Source organism: Hakea prostrata, chromosome 11 (assembly GCF_041222555.1).
Source record: "Hakea prostrata isolate BN-2017 chromosome 11, UWA_Hpros_2, whole genome shotgun sequence".
Lineage (NCBI taxonomy): Eukaryota > Viridiplantae > Streptophyta > Magnoliopsida > Proteales > Proteaceae > Hakea > Hakea prostrata.
In genome coordinates this window covers 13235134-13250720 of record NC_142610.1, presented here as the reverse complement: position 1 = coordinate 13250720, position 15587 = coordinate 13235134, and the positions used below count along the sequence as shown (strand labels likewise).

The following is a 15587-nucleotide window of genomic DNA, read 5'->3' as shown; positions in this document are numbered from 1 at the left end:
TTATCAAGAATTAAAAAGTAATTTAATTGAAGGTAAATTAAAGTAGTGTTATCATTTTTCCTATAATTGGCTGAATATTACTATGTATGTTGTGGAGAAATTAATGCATATAAATACAAGAATATGAGATAAACTTTCTCCACAAGGAGATAAGCCTATTTAGATTAAAAGATTATTAAATTAAATAATTACAATAAAAAAATACTTGTAATAGAAGATTACAATAATATCCACTTAAATTAAAAGATTACAATACGAGATATACCTAGATTAGAAAATTACGATAAAAACTATAAGATATACACAATAATATCATGATATTTACCATTAAAATAGATCTTTCTTGAATGGTTGTAGATCTTTCAAATCCGAAATTTCCATTCAAATCATAAATGACATCTATATAAGATATTCACGTTGACCATAAATGATAAGATACATCCAATTGTCACCATCGATCATAAAAAATATTTTTGTAACATCTAAATGCAAAACAAGCGAACTTATATGATACATGTGATGCATTGAACGGTGTGATGCGTCACAGTTATATCACGGTGCATCTATATAGTTGAGAAGATAAAATTAAAAACATTTTATAATTACATCCTCTAATGCACCATGTGGGATGTATTTAACATATAACCAACAAAAGAGACTAGAAAAGAATTTCTAGTCCACATCAGGAAAAAAATTTGGTAGGTTTCATGCGTGACCAAAGAGTCTACATCCACCAAAGAAGAACACTCATAACTACTCGTCCAACCATTACATTAAATATGGTGCAAGGAATGCTAAATCCTACTTACCCTTCACACTTCATTAGTATGTCATCATAGAAGAGTCCCGATCACCTTTCGTTCAGGAGAAAATAATTTGCTCCTCGGATGCTTTTCAATAATAGAACAAGAGCTGACAAAATGGATTAGAAATTGGACCCCAGTGGATCCTACTCCTACTATACGGTTGAGAAGCATCAGGGGAGTATGTTGTTCTCCTTTAACGACAGGAGATCAAGAGTGTGGATCATCTCCCCTAATGCCATTACAACCAGTAATTATGTGGGGCCCACATAGCCCATCACCCAAACCCTTGTGGGTCCCCCTATAATTTGTGGTCAATAGTTGTCGGGGAAGCACACCCGTCAGGGGAGACGATTTGGACTTGGCGATCAGGGCTCGTTAGAGAAGGGCATCCTTGGAATTGAAAAGAACTATGGTGGCAATTTTGGAACCCCAACATGAATTCTAGCCATGCACGTTTGGGTGTTGTTGGAAGGTTTATAAAACACAAGAAAGAGAGAGTGAGAGGGAGAGATGGGGGTTGCAGCCTTGCAGGTAGGTAGGTGAGAGTGTTGATGAGTAAGGGGGGAAATTAAGAGCAGGAGAGGAGGAAAGGCAAGGTTTTCTTGAAGGTAAGATGGGCGTGCTTCGTTCTACACCTCATCTTCTAAGCTACCTCTCCAAGCCTTGAAATTGCACCTAACTCCTGCCTCTCTCTTTGTATTTATTACACCCTTCTCTCTCTACCCTTCCTTGTCTCTCTCTCTCTCTGTCTCTCTCTGTGGGTTCTCCTTCTCCCTATCTTGGTCTCCATTTCTACATTAAGGCTTCTTTTAACTCTTCAACTCAGCCCCATTCTTCACTCTCTGCAACTGAAACTCCCAACAGATAGAGCTCTCTGGTAAGTTCTCAAGCTGAACAACCATGATCTCAATTGCTTCCCCTGAAACCCAACCACCACAGATCTCATCTCAGACACCAGCACCAGCAGAGACTCAATCACACCCAGAAACCTTCATTTTCAGATCTAAACTCCCTGATATTCCTCTCTCCAATAACCTTCCCCTCCACACATACTGCTTTGAAAATGTTTCAGAGTTCTCAGAAAGACCCTGTTTGATCTCTGGCTCCAATGGGAAAATCTATACCTTCGCAGAGACTCATCTCATCTGCCGAAAAACTGCAGTTGGGTTATCAAATTTGGGTATTAAACAGGGAGACGTTATCATGATTCTCCTGCAAAACAACCCAGAATTTGTTTTTGCCTTCATGGGAGCTTCCATGATTGGAGCTATAACAACCACAGCAAACCCATTCTACACCCATGCAGAGGTCTTCAAGCAATTCAAAGCTTCTGGTGCAAAACTGATAATCACCCAATCTCAATACGTCGACAAGCTTCGAGATTCCTCTGATGAATATCCTAAAATGGGAGAAGATTTCAAGGTGATTACCATCGATGATCCACCAGAGAATTGCCTCCATTTCTCTGTAATTTCAGAAGCAGATGAGAAGGATTTGCCGACTGTTTCTATTGATCCTGATGACCCGGTTGCTCTTCCATTCTCTTCGGGAACAACTGGGTTACCCAAAGGCGTGATTTTGACTCATAAGAGTTTGATTTCAAGTGTGGCACAGCAAGTTGATGGAGAGAATCCGAATCTTTATTTAAAGGGAGATGATATTGTTCTCTGTGTTCTTCCCCTGTTTCATATCTTCTCCTTAAACTCTGTTCTGCTCTGTTCGCTAAGAGCTGGTGCAGGGATTCTCTTGATGCAGAAATTTGAGATTGGGTCTTTGTTAGAGTTAATCCAGAGGTACAAAATTTCTGTGGCCCCAGTTGTTCCACCGTTGGTTTTAGCCTTGGCGAAGAATCAAATGGTTGAGAATTTCGATCTTAGCTCGATTCGGATCGTGTTGTCGGGAGCAGCACCACTAGGGAAGGAGCTTGAAGATGCACTACACAATAGAGTACCTCAAGCAATCTTTGGTCAGGTAATTGCTATTTCTTATAAAATTATTAATAAATTATATTTTTTTTCTTCTTCTTTCCAATAAACAAGGAAATACATATAGAAGCATCAATAGTGGTGGGATTTTTCATGTTGATCGAATACAAATAATAATTTTAAAAAACAACTAAAAGTCCGTTAGGCTCTTTTTTCTTCAAATATTAGTAGGAGATACACATAGGGAATATGTACCAAATAACCAAATCATCCCTAAACATATTGTGGGGAGAAATGACTCTTCAAAAATAACACCTCTAAATTGATTTCTAGGCAAGTTCATACTGACTCTTGTAAATGCTTGTTCATGAGGAACTCTTTCCCAATTATGGAGAAATATTAGTAAAATTATTTTGCTAGGATATATTTGTAACCTAGAATTCTTACAAACATTTTTACATAAAAGAGAGTCAGAATATTTCTAACTTTGACATGTCAAATATTCTCTATTGTCCACTTTATCGTCGTTGGGTAGATGGGCTTGATTTTAGTGTTGTGCAATTAATGCGTAGCACTGTGCTAGATCTCGACCGAGATTTCGATCTCAATCGTCCGTTTTTCAAAAATGTGAAAATATACTTTTCGCAAATGGACGGTCTCAACTGTTCACTGCTCCTAAGCAATTTCTTGGATAGATAGATTTCATTTTTAAGAGTCAATCTTCTTAAATATTGGGCAAAAAGAGAAAGAATCTTGTAAAAAAAGGTGAAGGGAATTTATACTTGTCACTGTCAAATATTGTCTATTGTTCACTTTAGGATAAATAGATCAAAAACAACAACTAAGAAATAAAGATTATGCAATTTTTCCTTCTTCTTTTAATTTGGAATATTATTTCAAAATATTCAAGAATCTTATTCATAATTTCTTATGACAATCTTATCTTTGGAAACCCTTGAAGTTAATCAATTCGTGATATATATATAATACAATCAATCCTATCTAAAAAATGATATAATTTATGGACATATTTCTGGCATGATAGTGATAGACTCCTATATAAAGATAGTATGACTAAGGAGATCTTATGTTCGAATTTTTAGTCCTCCATATCTTCCTCTCTACTTCTAAAATTTATTAAATTTAATTCTTAGGATATATTCATGCCACCTATAAGCAAACGGAGCAAACTACCAAGTTTAGGTAATTCATGTGGCCAAATTTTAGGTTACGATATCTTTTATTGAACAAAATCAGGTTACTTTTATCTACCACGTGAAAAAGTTGAGAAAAACCAAACTAGTGGGTAGAAATGTAATTAGGTCAGAACTATGGTGTTTGGGCCAATTTACACGCACCTCAACTAGTTTTCAAGAAGGAGCTTATATACATAGGGTAGAAACCCTAACCCTAATTAGATGAGGAGGGTTTTCATTTGATATTTGATAGGGGTAAAATGGTCTTTGGCATTGGGGGTGTGTGGTATGTCTAGTAGGAGAATGACTTAATAAGGATAACAGACTCTTTATAGTAATTTCGAGAGATTACTCAGTTGGCAAAAGATCAATGCCTTATGTTATGTGGTCAATAGTTCGAATTCCTTCAAGGTCAGGGGTGAAACTCCACCTTATATTTAAATTATATACAAAAGTGACCCCCTTGATATCATCAAGATGCGCGTATAAGTTGGTCTGAAAAATCTCAATAATAATAATAAAAAGCATAAATATAGCTGAACAACTCTCTAAATAAATCCTACAATTAAATGTATTAAATTAAAGCTGAACGGTTTATGATGGACGATTCAGATTTAATCCTACCAAATTTAATGGTAAGATTTCTAAGACCGTTCAACCACCACCTTCCCAATAAAAAAAAACTCCATATAGTCTTCAAAATTAGTTGAAGGAACATGAAATTCCTCAAAACATTAGATGCTCTTAATCAATGTAATTAATTAACAACTAATTTTGGTGACCTACCTTCTTTTGTCATTAATCCCAATAAGCAACTTTTGAGGCTATAATTAATGTAAACCTTAGACAACCATTGAAAATAATGTATAATTGAAAATAATATTGAAATTGATGTTTTGTTTTGTCCAGGGTTATGGCATGACAGAGGCCGGACCGGTTCTATCAATGTGTCCGGCATTTGCAAAGCAGCCCATCCCAACCAAATCCGGTTCATGTGGTACGGTGGTAAGAAATGCAGAGCTTAAAGTCATTGACCCGGAGACCGGTTTATCTCTTCCACACAACCAACCCGGTGAGATATGCATCAGGGGGCCCCAGATCATGAAAGGTACTCATCATAGCCCTTCTTCAACCAATCTAACATAATTAATTGCATCTTTCTTGTTTAATGAGGCAAATCTAGTTTAAGGACAAAAGGATAACAATGTCATTTCAAAGGGGGAGAGAGAGACAGAGATAATTTGTGATCCGAATTTTTGTACTCGATTTTAAGATGGACCCACATCGACATATTTTAGTGGGTGACCTAAAAGATAAGGAGTTGGAATCCTTCATCGTGTCTGTGCTCCCCCTTACACATCTCTAATTATATTAGGATTTAGGAGGGCCCCCACCTCTGACTTTTGACAAAAAAATCAAAGGTGGGCCCTCCAATGGGTCCCCTCTTGATGTGTGGTGGAGAAATGTGAGAGGAGCGTAGACTTATTCTATCCATCAAGGTAGAGGATCTAAACTCAAATATAAGATTCGTGAGATTTGTAATAGAAGCAGAGAGCTTGAGCCAATAGGATGGCTCGACTTCTTATTTGATTAAAATTTATAGATAAGTACCCCATGTAGATATCTGTTGTAATCATCTTCGTAAGTAAAAGTTTTTCTCCTTAGCCCATGGACTAGCACAGTAGCACACCGTGTTGCTGTGTGTGAATCACTTTAAATTTCTGTGTTTTTGTGGCTCATTTTTGTTCTTATCTGTGATTTTTTGTGTTCCTTCAAGCATTTGACTACCTACCTCTACCCAAGTTTAAACTGAGCTAAGTTTTAGATTTGGAAATGGTCTGAGCAGTCTAAATAAACCAGATATGATCAATGAGTTGGTTTGGTTATGGTGTTGTAGGGTATCTGAATGATCCTGATGCTACTACATCAACCATCGACATTGAGGGTTGGCTCCACACAGGTGACATAGGTTTTGTAGATGATGAAGAAGAGATCTTCATTGTTGACAGAGTGAAGGAACTCATCAAGTTTAAAGGCTTCCAGGCATGATCTCTTATTCCTCTTAAACCATCTTACATGTTTATATACTCAAAGAAGCTTAACACTATCTTCTATTTCTTACCAAGTCTGATACCAAGTACTTGAACTTGCAGGTGCCGCCGGCGGAGCTCGAGGCCTTACTTGTCAGCCACCCGTCCATCGCCGATGCCGCCGTCGTCCCGTAAGTGAAATTAATAGCTTAATTTCACCATGAAAAAATTGCTGTAAAATGATATACAGTAGGTAAACTGTGTGTTGCCCAAATTGTTGTTGCCAGACAAAAAGATGATGGTGCTGGCGGAGAAGTTCCTGTTGCATTTGTGGTTAGGTCAAATGGGTTTGAGCTCACTGAAGAGACTGTGAAAGAGTTCATAGCTAAACAAGTAAGTTCTATAACCTAATTCTATGCATGCATATGATCACAAACACTATCATGACTGCAGATTTGACCCTAAATTAGACAATAGTAAGGATTAATCCATTATGAGTTTGGTTTATTAACCATTTATCTTTTTCTTTGTTTGTGTTAACAGGTGGTGTTTTATAAGAAGTTACACAAGGTTTATTTCATCCATGCAATTCCCAAGTCTCCTTCTGGAAAGATTTTGAGAAAGGATCTTAAAGCCAAACTTGCCACATCAGCTCCTTAGAGAGGATAAAGAAGCCTCTTTTTTTTCTTTTTCTATTGGTATTTTTTGGGTGCAAATCTAGATTGAACCAGTGGCCTTGGTGTAGTTGTAAGCTATTGGATACAAATCCAATGAGAGGGAAAGATTTAAGAAGAGATGAAGCAGATTAGCAATTCTACAACCTGCAACTACAAGGAGAGGAAAATGGACCTCTAAATTGTATGATGTTAAATTTTTTTTTTTGGGTGTATTTAAATTCTTATAATAAGAGATTTCATTTTTCTTCAAATCGAAAGCCCTTGTTTCCAAATTTGTTTTACTCTTAATAGAAGAATCAACCAAATTTTAAGGGGTTAAACGATTTGCTGAAGTTGTGGGAAGTAAAAATACATTGGTAGGGGAGTGTTCCGCTTTAGAGGGGGGCAGTATCAGTGCAAGCAGATGCGAACAAAGCAAAAATGAGAGTGTCAACTTGAGAAACACAAGTATTGGTGGGAATACAATGCTTCGAAAGTTAAAACGGTTACTTTGCAAGGTTCAGACATGGAAGGTGAGTCAAAACCTAAGAGATAGTCAATGAACAATAGATGAATATTTCTATACTAACCCTTGTTGGTACTGTAAGATAGAGTTTGCTTCACACACCAGGTTTGAGCTCTTTTAGTTTTTGTTGGAATTGGTTTTTTGCTTTGGTTAAGTTGGCTTTTAGGTTTAGTTTCAAGGAAACAGGTGCATATCATTGACTGGAGTACTATATGTTCTCCGAAATGTGAAGGAGGTCTGAATTTTTGGAACCTCTATGCTTTTAACTTTGCTCTTCTGTCTCGGAAAGCATGAGAATTACTTCTCAATCCACATTCTCTATGGGGGTGACTGATGATGAAGAAGTATTGTCAGAACAGCTCTTTTCCGGAAGTAACCCCATTACCATTTGATTTGTGGGGTTGGCGATCAATCTTATTGGGTAGGGATCTTGGAATCATATGGTAGGTTGGAGATGGCCAATCGATTAATCCTTGAACATCTAATTGGATACCAAATACAATCAAAGATAGAGGATGCTTTCCTTTTGCTTTCTCCTCCGTTCCAGTGAAGGTGGCTCAACTCATTGATGAACGATCTCATTCATAGAACATGTATACTTTGCAACAATGGTGGCCACCAGATATTGTAAAACATATAGTTGCAATTCCTTTACCAATTTCAGCCCAACAAGATAGTTTTATTTAGTATTGGACATCGTCAGGGAAATTTTCAGTTTGTTCAACGCACAGGCTAGCTCTAAATAACAACTATAGGTCTACCATGTCGGCTGCAGTGTGGAAAGTTCTAGTCCAACTGTGAGTCAGTCACTTTCTATGGAAGGTGATCCGTAAAAAACTGCCCACTGCTTCTCTTTTAATACTAAGAGGGTGTTCGTGTTCCAATATATGCCTTCACTGTGGGGAGCTGCAAACTTCCCCAAATCACATCTTTTGAAGTGCTCTCTTGCAAAGATAGTATGGGATGAGCTACATTTTCCTGTGATGACCACAGATGGGACATTAGTGGAGAAATTCATTCAACTAGTGACTCAATAGCATGCTGGGGTAGCTGTTGAGGTGGTGATTGCCAACTTGATGGCATTATGGCTTATGAGGAAAGCCTATCCAGGGCAAATTGATTTGAATGTTATCACTTCTCCTTCACAGGTAAAATTTCAAATTTGGAAATGTCTTCAATTCCATAGCCAGGACCCTAAGAAAGTGCAGGTACACAATGATAGAAATTTGTTGATTAAATGGGTGGCCCCAAAACCTCCAATTTTTAAGTTGAATGTCGATGGATCACTATTTAAAGAAAGAATGGTAGCTACTAGCTGGAATTGCAAGGGACCATAGGGGTCATATGCTATTCTGTTTTGGTTTGGAATTGTTGCTCTAGACATACTCATTGTTGAAGCACTGGTGATGAGGCAAGCTTTACTCTGGACCATCGATTTTAAACTGCCTATTGTTGAAGTTGAGTTGAATAACCATGCTCTCATGTGCATCCTGAAGAACAATCCAGATGAAGCACGTTGGAAGGTATTCCCAATCATAACAGACATATTACGATTAGCTGCTTCATTTGAATATATCTATTTAAGGCATGTACTTCGAGAGGCTAATATGGTTGCAGATGTCTTGGCGAAAGAAGACACTCTTATTCAAAATGCATTTTTAACAATAAAATCCCATGCATTTTTAACAATAAAATCCCCTCCCAAACATCTTTTCTAGTTTTTGTTGTTTGATATTTTAGGGCTAGGTTGTAAAATTGGGTTTTCTCCCTATAAATAAATAAATAAATAATTATATTTCCTTCAAAAAAAAAGAAAAGAAAAGGTTGGAAAAATCAAAATAGAAGAGAATCTTTGCATGTCCTGTACATACATTTGACTTCCTAGATGAAATATCTGCAATTCTCTCACAACTAAAACACCAAACTTATTTTTTACCCAAAAAAACTCCGAACTTGTTGAATCTTATCTTTGAAATATACTTCATATCCATAAGAGATATTTATATTTTCCATACAACCAAAGATATGAGTTGAATTTCTATCGAAAGAAAAAAAAAGAAAGAAAAAAAAACATGAGTTGAATTTTCTATAACTTGTATGCTTGGCTGATTTACATTGATTGATGTTTATTTCACCCCAATCCAATAAATTTGAAGTGTCTCTAGAAAAGAATGTCTAAGGGCTTGTTTGGTTACATGAATGTAGAGATTTGAAATCTCTGGATTCATAAATGTGAGATTTATACCTGTTTGGTTGTAAAAATCTCTTGATTCATGAAATCTAGAGATTCATCTTTTTACACAAAAAAGGGGAATATGTAGACTTATGGCTATGGGTTTGGATTTCACCCCTACTATAATAGCGCTAAACATTTGCACATTCACAAAAATCACATCGACTAAATAGTTTTTCAGGATGAATTTATAGATTTCATTTCACAAATGTAAGTTAACCAAATAATTAATTTTATGAATTATGACTCCATATAGATTTGAATTCTATATATTTGAATTTTCTAGATATTTGAAATATCCAGATTCATGTATGTAACCAAAGATACCCTAAGGGCCTGTTTGGTTACTTGAGTCTGTAGATTTCAAAAATTTAGAGATTTCAAATCTCTAAGAGTCATGGAACTGTTTGGTTAGTTTGAATTTTTGGAATGAAATTTCTAGATTTATCCTAAAAAAATATTTATTGAATTATGGTTCAAATCTTTAACGCTTTAATAGTATGGATGAAATCTCTGGATTTCACCTCATACCCATAAATCTACAGATTCACGTTTTTAGTGTAAAAATGTGAATCTCTAGATTTCATGGAATCTAGAGATTCACACAACCAAACAGGTAAAAATCTCCCATTTGTGAATCTAAAGATTTCAAATCTCTGGGATTCGCGTAACCAAACAGCCCTAAAATAATGTACTCTTCCCCAATTATCTGATCTTTTATATGTGGTGAAAATTACAAGGGATGTGGGGAAAAGGAAATACAAGTACATATTTACATGCCCTGCAAATATATTTTACTTCTTAAACAAAAGATTGTATTTTTCTTAAAACACCATCGAAGGTTTGTTCAGTTGATAACCATACCTCTTAGTGAAGAGTTTATGAGTTTGACTCTTCTTATGGCATATGCAATTATTACCATTCCCTAACTTTCCTATACATCGGAACTTCTAAATCCAAAGAAGGAGACAATCAGACAACAAACTGGTAAAAGAGGAGATATGAGAAAGGAGAAAGAGCTACATGCGCTTTAGGTTTCGAACCTTGTGTTTCATGCATCTATTTATCTCTTTAAATTTCAGTGAATGAAAACTTTTTTCTTTTTCAAAAAAAAAAAAAATAATAATAATTTAGAGTGGGGAAGTGAGAGACTTGTCTGGTGATGTAGTAACCCAACTTTCCCATTCCAAGCATTTTAAAATGGGACTTTGTTGGAAAGTTGGAAAAAGTAAAAGTGGGATCCACCACTATCATTTTTTCACAAAACCCTTTCCTTTTGGCTGCGTTTGTTTGTAAAGGTGGGATGGGAAAAAACCATGTGGGCCCCATGTGTATTGGGGTGAGGGAGAATGAAAGGAAAGGAAAAAGGTTTTGTGAAAAAGTGATAGTGGTGGGTCCCACTTTTTAATTTTTCAATTTTTTCCACAAAATCTCACCAAATTTGTGGGGTTTTAAAATGACTTGGGGTGGAAAAGTTGGGCTGCCACATCACCAGACAGTCTCTCACTTTTCCCACCCTAAGCAACCAAACGAATCTAAAATTTTGGGATTTAAGGAAAAATAAGAAATTTATATTTTTTCAAAAATTTTCCCACCCCACTTTTACTCCAGCAAACAAACGCAGCTTTCATTTCATTCTCCCTCACCCCAGTACACATGGAACTCACATGTTTTTTTTCCTACCCCACCTTTGCAAACAAACTAGTCTGACAACTTATTTATTTATTTAAAATATAGAAAATATGTTTCCCAAAAAATCGATTTCAATAACACGTGTTTTTAACGTGTACAAGTATGGTCAAAAAGGGTATTTCGCAATCGTTTTATAGTATATGTAAATATCTCCAAGGAAGAGGGAGAAAACTGAAAACCAAAAGGAAGAAAACGATCGAAAGGGTGTCGCGTTCTCAATCGAATGTTTGAGCCTAGCTGCTGTCCTTGCGGAAGAGATCCTCCTCTTCGTCTTCTCTGTCTCCAGTGACCCAGTTCATCGAAATCAGTTTGTTGCAGCGGTTCATCTCTTCTCAATCGTATTCCTCTCGGCATCTCCTGCTGGGATTGCAATAAGCTGAACCGCCGTTAAGGTCAGTAAAATAAATCTGTTTTTTTTTCTCATTAGGATTCTTCTATGTTCATATAATTCTTATTGCTTTCGTCTTTCCCCAAAATTTATCAGATGGGTTTTTTCTTTTTCTTTCTCTTTGTAAGGATTTTTCTGTATATCCATCTTTGTTTTGATTTATTGAGTCCTCCTTCCTGAAAACGATTATTCTCGGTTTTGGGTACCATAAAAACAGAGAACAAGCAAAGTCTCTGCTTGTATAAGGCCATTACCTCTGTTTCTCAATGAAACTTCCTTTTAGTCCATAACCAAATAAATATGTGAAACTGTATTGTTCGTTTTAGTTTGTAATGTGTGGATTAGAGTTTCAAATCATCTACAAATGAAAAAGTGTAGATAAATGACGGCGCATACCTTTTCGGCCGATTGTTCCTGTCCCATAAATTAGACAGGTGGAGAACAGACACTGAATTGTTTGTTTTTCAAGGTTCTTAATCTTTAATTGTGATGCTAATGAGATTTTGGCGTTAATTTCAATGTTGATGGTAACAAGTAATAGTCATTTCTTATAGCTATGGTCCTATGGATAGATTTCCCCTTTAGGGTTCTCCATGTTTTTCTTATGTTCTCAGTCTTCCTTAAGTCAAGCAGGGCCACTCTTAGAATTTTTTTCTCCTTCATATAGGTGCATCTCTCTCTCTCTCTCTCTCTCTCTCAGAGATATACCACTGGTGCTTTTGTTGGGGGGGGGGGGGGGCACTTTTCTCTACCCCAAATCTAGTAAAGAAAGCAGCAAATTATCATGAGCTTTCTGAATAAATTTTGAAGTCTTGTGTGATCAAAGTTTTCAATACCTGGAATAATTATTGGGGCTGAATGGAGGATGTAATGCTATCTGGCACTGCCAGAGAGAAAAAAAATTAAGGAAAGAGGGAAGAAAACGCAGGATCACCATTTGAAAACTAAAATTCTGAAATTTGGTGATCGAATAAAAATCTGATTTTTAAAACGAAAATTCTGGAACGAGAGAGAAATCAGAGATGTGTAGTAGCAGGAAGATTCATGCCTCAAATAAGGCCTAAGTTATGGTTGAATGTTTGCCGCTAGTGTATCCTTTTGAATCCTAAAGTAATGACAGGATTTGATCAGCAGATTTGTTTGAAACCACACAAAGCTCTATCGCTAGACTAGGACACTGAACTGGGGATGCATATTTAATCACAAAAAACAAGTTTTAAATATCAATTATAGGTGCAAGATCAGTCATATCAAACCAACTCAAAATCAGAGTTTAAAGATTAAGAACAGCACTTGATGGATGGTGATAAAATTACATAGTTTCTGTAGAAAAAAGTACCAACATCAAGAAAACCTAGATTTACTACCTTCCAATTCAGATCAGAATCCCTGTCTGTAATGGTTTCTCATCCCAGATTCTCAGTTAAGTTGCAATGCAAACATCTACAATACTTTTTTTTTCTTCAAATGCTATGATTGATGAGATACTGTTATTGACGTGTGATGGGAAACCCAATTTTAGAGTTTGGGTTTCTTGGAAGAATTCCCTAAAATTGAGGGTTTGCACAGAATCTGCCAGCAGTTAATTAGATTGGAATGGATAGTATGGTTAAATTTGGAAAGAATTTGGTCAACACAGAAATATGGGAAGAGTTGGGTTTTAACAAAACCTAAGATGGGATGGTTTATTTGATAATAGGATATCAATAGGGGATGTAGCAAAGAAATATGGGATGCATAAATAGGGAATGTAACAAACAAATAGGGGATGTATCAAAGATGCCTGGAATTGCGGTTGGGTATGGGAGGGAATTTTGGAATGGCTATGGGTTGTGGGATTTGGGGTAACAGAAAGTGAAAAGGATTGTTCATGAAAATTTAGGGCTTCAAAATGGAATTTGATTTGAGAATGGATCATGGGCAACCTTTTTGGGATCTTCGCTTTTCTTCCTTCTCTTTCTTTATTTCTTTTCTTTCATTCTTTTTTCTGTTTTTTCTGTTTCTGGTTTGCCACAAGAAAGATGGGAAATAGAGAGGGAGGCCAAGAGGGTTAGAAGGAGGGGGGGGTTGTGCTGGAGGGGAGGGGCTAGAGGGTGTTGTAAGGGGTAGGGGAAGGGGTTAGGGGTGCTGTGGGGGCCTGAGGAAGCTGCTGCCAAGGTGGAGCAGCAAGGGGGAGGGGGTTTTAGGTCTGCACAGAACAGGGAAGGGTCTTGCTATGGGATGGGAGGTGGGGGAGGATGCTGGGGTTGCTACAATGGAAGGGGAAGGGGAGGGGATGGCCTGCAATGGTAAGGGAGAGAGGGGAAGGGAGCTGGGGGTTGTTTACTTGTAATCTTGCTGGAATTTTTGAAAGAAGAGTGCCAGACAGAACGTTGTTGCTGATCTTTGAAGAAGAAATTTATCTTTAAATCCACCGTGGCCCCCTCAATAGGAACCACGGTTCTCAACTCAAATATTTTTGTTCAAATAACCAGATTTAACTTTTACAAAAAAAATAATAAGCTATCTATAATCTACTAAAGACTCTAAACCTAAGTGGGGACTCCTTTAATTAGGATCCCATCACAATTTGTCTCAACCATCCAAATAAATAATAAGAGATCTAATGGAATCTCATGGTCCCTCTAAGACTTAAAACACTTAAGGAACTCTTCTTGTAATTGAAGACTGTTAAGAGTTTTGTCTTAAAAGAGGAGTCCCAAGACTCAAGAACTCTTCAACTCAAATTGACTTCTTAACTGACTAAACTCTTCTGAAAATTAGAATTATCCAATAATTAAGGCTGGTTTTGACCACAATGCCCTCTTTAGGGTTCGGCCAGCCCTAGATTGGCGCAATTTAGGGTTTCAGCCGGGGGGTCAACCTTGTTCACATAAATATGTTATATGATAACCTTATGATGTAACATGATGTCTTTTTGATAAAATCATTGCCTGTATCCTATTATTTTGTTTATTTGGTGGTGAGTGATTGTCATTTAGTTAACATATGTGCCTTCATTTTTTCTTTACAGAGCAGCCGTATTAAACATGTAATGTATCATTATGTGTTTTATTACACTTAAATTTTTAGTAGTATCATTTTCTATCAAACCCTTTTAGAATGATATTCATAGATAAGCAAATGCTTCCATTCGAAAAAAGTTAAAAAATAAAGAAGGATGCAAAATCAACTTAAGTTCAAAAACAAAATCTGGATGACAGTAAGTGAAATTTCAACTCGAAATGTTGAGTAGTTAGAACATAAAAGAAAAAAATAAAAAAGGATATAAAATAACCTCAAGTTCAAAAACAAAAATTGGATTTTGATGGTGAGTGAAATTTGAACTTTGAAATGTTGAGAGACAATGATATTGATAGTGATGACACAAATATTGATTGTGGTTTCATGTGTAACGACACTATTTTATCATAAAACAAACAGGATCATATTGGAATTTTTGAAAACACAGAGAGGAGAGTGTTTGATGATGAAAACGATGATACTAATAGTGATGATGACGCGGTCGTGAACATTGCAATGTGGAAGATGGGAAGCGTATTGGGGAAAATTTGCAAACCAAAACAATGAAGCCTATGAGGATTGAGGATTGATGATTGGGTGATATGCTGGGTTATGTATTAATTGTTTTCTTATTATTATTTGGTATGGCATATGATTGGTGGATTTGTAAATTTCGTGTTAGATGTGTTGTTTGGTATTAAATTTATGAAAGGCTATAATGAATGACCTACCATTCATGGTGCTAGAGGATTTTTATACCTTTAATTTTTTCCCATATAGGCTATACAACAACAACAACAACAACAATAAGCCTTGTCCCAACTAAATGGGTGGGCCAATCAATTCTGTTTGAGGCCATGCTAGATACAAGGCCTAAGCTATGCATATCCTTTCTCACCACTTCTTTTAAGGTATCTTAGGTCTACCCCTAGCCTAGAAGAAGAAAATTTGACTGAAATTGTTGAAATTTCGATCCAAATGTCAGCATTTTTCAAAAAAGTAACGGAATTCCAATTATTTCGAAAAAGTTACAGATTTTGACCGAAATTTCGGAGATTTCGCCATTTCGGAGGTTTCGACCAAAATTTCGACCATCTTGACCGAAAATTTGACCATTTCAACATTTCAATTT

General features: G+C 36.4%; 1 protein-coding gene across 1 annotated transcript; it reads left to right on the top strand.

The window, feature by feature from the left end:
- Positions 1-1393: 1393 nt before the first annotated feature.
- On the top strand, positions 1394-6885 carry LOC149000179 (4-coumarate--CoA ligase 2-like). The gene is made up of 6 exons (XM_089139835.1): positions 1394-2777; positions 4837-5035; positions 5825-5970; positions 6081-6148; positions 6245-6350; positions 6501-6885. Exons 1-6 carry the CDS (start codon positions 1707-1709, stop codon positions 6615-6617), a joined length of 1707 nt encoding a protein of 568 aa, XP_088995961.1. The 5' UTR covers positions 1394-1706; the 3' UTR covers positions 6618-6885.
- The last annotated feature ends 8702 nt before the right edge of the window (positions 6886-15587 follow it).

What these genes read in the sequence shown, in the direction of transcription:
- LOC149000179 (XM_089139835.1), top strand. Translation starts at nt 1,707, where the DNA reads ATGATCTCAATTGCTTCCCCTGAAACCCAACCACCACAGATCTCATCT. An exon ending in GGGGCCCCAGATCATGAAAG is followed by an intron (nt 5,036 to 5,824) that starts GTACTCATCATA and finishes ATGGTGTTGTAG; the next exon opens with GGTATCTGAATGATCCTGAT. An exon ending in AAGAGTTCATAGCTAAACAA is followed by an intron (nt 6,351 to 6,500) that starts GTAAGTTCTATA and finishes TTGTGTTAACAG; the next exon opens with GTGGTGTTTTATAAGAAGTT.